We start from the raw sequence: 3,166 nt of genomic DNA on the forward strand, positions 1-3,166 counted from the left end.
ACATTTTTATTTATTTTTTGCAGATGAAGTCGAAAAACACAGTTGTATTGGATGCCAACCGCCATTTAACCCCATTGGAGAAGAAGTACTCTCATTCATATTTTTAAGGACAGGTATACCCCACACCATTCCAACACAGAAAATCTGCTTTTTAACATACTTAATTACCATTTTATGGAAGGAAAACAATTGTCTCATATTGTAATTAATTATAGGTCATATTTCATAGAAATCTGGCAACACTGGACAGTCAATTTAACTTGATGGCTGTCCTCAGAATGAATAGGAAACTTCATGCAGATTCCTTGTCCCGTGACGGAAAATATTTGCGCTGCACTAAAGCGCTTGGGTTTGTGTTACATTCATTTAAGACCCGCAACATGGCAGGTCCAGATCTAGTAAAAACTGTGGTGTACACGATTAATAATATATTACAGCAAGAAAAGTATAAAGCTGCACTTGCAGTTGTTAAAGGATTCCGAAATGGTGCTGTGTGAGTTATGTTTACTTAGTTACTTACTTTCTAGCTAACTAGCTAGCTAGCTAGCTAACCAACTTACTTTGCTTTGCTTATTTCTAGCTAATGTTAGCTAGCTTGTCCACTTAGCGAAAGTCTTATCTACGTTAGCTATTATTTTACAGCTTGCTATCCAACGTACAGTAGCTAGCTGCCCTTTGAACTAGTTAGCCAAGGTTTGCCAGCAAGCGTATTGAAATAACTATCTATGTAGCTATTGGTCAAGCAAAGTCAGCTAGATGGACCTAGCGTTGTTGTTAGTTAGCTACTAACGTTAGTTCGCTATCAAATCCTGAAACCACTTGACATTAGTTAGCCTAACTGTAGCTAGCTAGCTTGCTAACTCAGTGGTTTGACCTTGCTCACTATTCATACAAGTTGACTGACCTGCCATATCACACACGTGTAAATGACACTGACCTTGAACCTCATATTTCTAATTTACAGTTATGGGGCAAAAATCCGGGCACCCCATGCTCTTGTCATGACGTTTCTCTTCAGAAGTGGGAGGTAAGAATACATGTAAGCACTGTCCCAAATCCCTTAGCTAGCGCTAATATAAAACAAAACTGCATAAAAAATGGATAATGCTCTATTAACAATGGACAATGCTCCCCACCCTTTTTCATATGCTCAGCCTGAAAGACAAGCTGCGAGCCATTGCAAAGGCCACGTACCAGCACTCGCGCAACCTAGCATACTTTGTGTTCACGTACAAAGGACTGCAAGCCATACAGGAGAGGATCCAGGGGAAGAGTCTACAGTCTCAGTCCTTCTTTGCCGCCTGCCTCGGTGGCTGGTTGGTGTTTGGGGAAAACAACAACATCAATAGCCAGGTAATCCAGAACTAAAACATGGCATAAACTGCTCTATTAGGATCTAGGGGAAGAGTTTACAGTCTCAGTCCTTCTTCGCCGCCTGCCTCGGTGGCTGGTTGGTGTTTGGGGAAAACAACAACATCAATAGCCAGGTAATCCAGAACTAAAACATGGCATAAACTGCTCTATTAGGATCTAGGGGAAGAGTTATGAGATATGAAACTACCGCAAGTGCCAGAACCTACCCCCCCCCGCTCCCTGAAGTCTCAGGTAAGTCTATGGGCCAAATGTCCCCTCCCGAAATTCAAAACATGCCCGGTGAATTGTGATTTGCCCAAATAACCAGTGACACAAAACCAGCGCACTGGAACAGTTGTTCCTTGGTAGTCGTCCCATCCCATTTATGTTACATTTGTCTTTCCTTGAGAGTGTGGCTCAGTTGGTAGAGCATGGCACTTGCAACGCCAGGGTTGTGGGTTTGAATCCCACGGGGGACCAGTACAGAAAATAAAGTATGAAAAAGGTATGCACTCACTACAGTAAGTCACTCTGGATGAGAGTGTCTGCTAAATGACAAAAAAAATCTATATATAGCCAGGTAAATTGACAATACTTATGTCATGAGGGCTGCGCTCAACCTGGGTTACTAATGCCAATACATGACCAATAAAATGTCTAGATAGGTTGCCACCTTGTTGCACTTTGTCCAGTCTTCAAAGTGGTTAGGAGAGAAAAGAGTGGCTATTCAGATGGAAGCTAGCCAATATTCTTCCTTACTGTATTTCTAATTAAATGTTCTTCCTTGTTGTCTTGCCTAATGAAATGTTCTTCCTTGACGTCACGTCTCTAGATCAACATGTACCTGCTGTCTAGGATCCTGTTTGCCTTGTCTCGCCTGGCCGTGGAGAAAGGCATCGTACCACAGCCCAAGCGGGACCCCTTCCCCCTGTTTGCTACCCTGGTGTGGGGCATAGTGCTGTGGCTGTTCGAGTACCACCCCCACACCCTGCAGCCTTCGCTGCAGTCGTCCATGAACTACCTCTACCATGACAGCAACGTGTGGCACGACATCTCAGACTTCCTTGTCTACAACAAGCCAAGGACTGTCGCTCCCAAGTGAGCTAAAGCTAAAATAAGCATCTCAATAGACTCGTCTCCTTTCCTTCATCTGGTCTGAAAGAACTGGACAGGGTGGAAAGCAAATTCCCAGTATGACTTTAGACTGTTGGGATGCAGGCCAGGGCCTGTATTTAAAAAGTGTCTCAGAGTAGGAGTGCTGATCTAGGATCAGTTTTGCCCTTTAGAAAATAATGAATGAGATATATATAGATAGATAGATAGATAGATAGATAGATAGATAGATAGATAGATAGATAGATATATATATATAGATATAGATATAGATATAGATATAGATATAGATAGATATAGATATAGATATATAGATAGATATATCCTAGATCACTATTTGTGAATACGGGCCCTGGTTCTCTGCCATGTTAAATCAAGAGCTAGTGATTATAAACCTTTAAAGAAATGAAATATTTGTTTTATCAATGTTGGCTTTCATAAAGAACCATGTGCTCCTAGATCTAGTGTAAGTGAAATAAATAACAATACCTGAAAAGGCGCAGTGGTCTAAGGCACTGCATCGCAGTGCTAACTGTGCCACTAGAGATCCTGGTTCGAATCCAGGCTCTGTCGCAGCTGGCCGCGACCGGGAGACTCATGGGCGGCGCACAATTGGCCCAGCGTCGTCCAGGGTAGGGGAGGGAATGGCCGGCAGGGATGTAGCTCAGTTGATAGAGCATGGCGTTTGCAACGCCAGGGT

At 42.9% G+C, this 3,166-nt stretch overlaps 1 protein-coding gene across 1 annotated transcript; it reads left to right on the plus strand.

Annotated features, from left to right (window-relative positions):
- Window positions 1-331: 331 nt before the first annotated feature.
- On the plus strand, window positions 332-2,719 carry pxmp4 (peroxisomal membrane protein 4). Its single transcript, XM_041892974.2, has 4 exons — window positions 332-493; window positions 965-1,027; window positions 1,155-1,353; window positions 2,186-2,719. The coding sequence occupies exons 1-4, from the start codon at window positions 381-383 to the stop codon at window positions 2,453-2,455; spliced, it is 645 nt and encodes a 214-aa protein (XP_041748908.1). The 5' UTR covers window positions 332-380; the 3' UTR covers window positions 2,456-2,719.
- The last annotated feature ends 447 nt before the right edge of the window (window positions 2,720-3,166 follow it).

Source organism: Coregonus clupeaformis, chromosome 12, assembly GCF_020615455.1.
Source record: "Coregonus clupeaformis isolate EN_2021a chromosome 12, ASM2061545v1, whole genome shotgun sequence".
NCBI classification, from domain to species: Eukaryota; Metazoa; Chordata; class Actinopteri; order Salmoniformes; family Salmonidae; genus Coregonus; species Coregonus clupeaformis.

What these genes read in the sequence shown, in the direction of transcription:
- pxmp4 (XM_041892974.2), top strand. Translation starts at nt 381, where the DNA reads ATGGCAGGTCCAGATCTAGTAAAAACTGTGGTGTACACGATTAATAAT. An exon ending in GGATTCCGAAATGGTGCTGT is followed by an intron (nt 494 to 964) that starts GTGAGTTATGTT and finishes TCTAATTTACAG; the next exon opens with TTATGGGGCAAAAATCCGGG. An exon ending in TTTCTCTTCAGAAGTGGGAG is followed by an intron (nt 1,028 to 1,154) that starts GTAAGAATACAT and finishes TCATATGCTCAG; the next exon opens with CCTGAAAGACAAGCTGCGAG.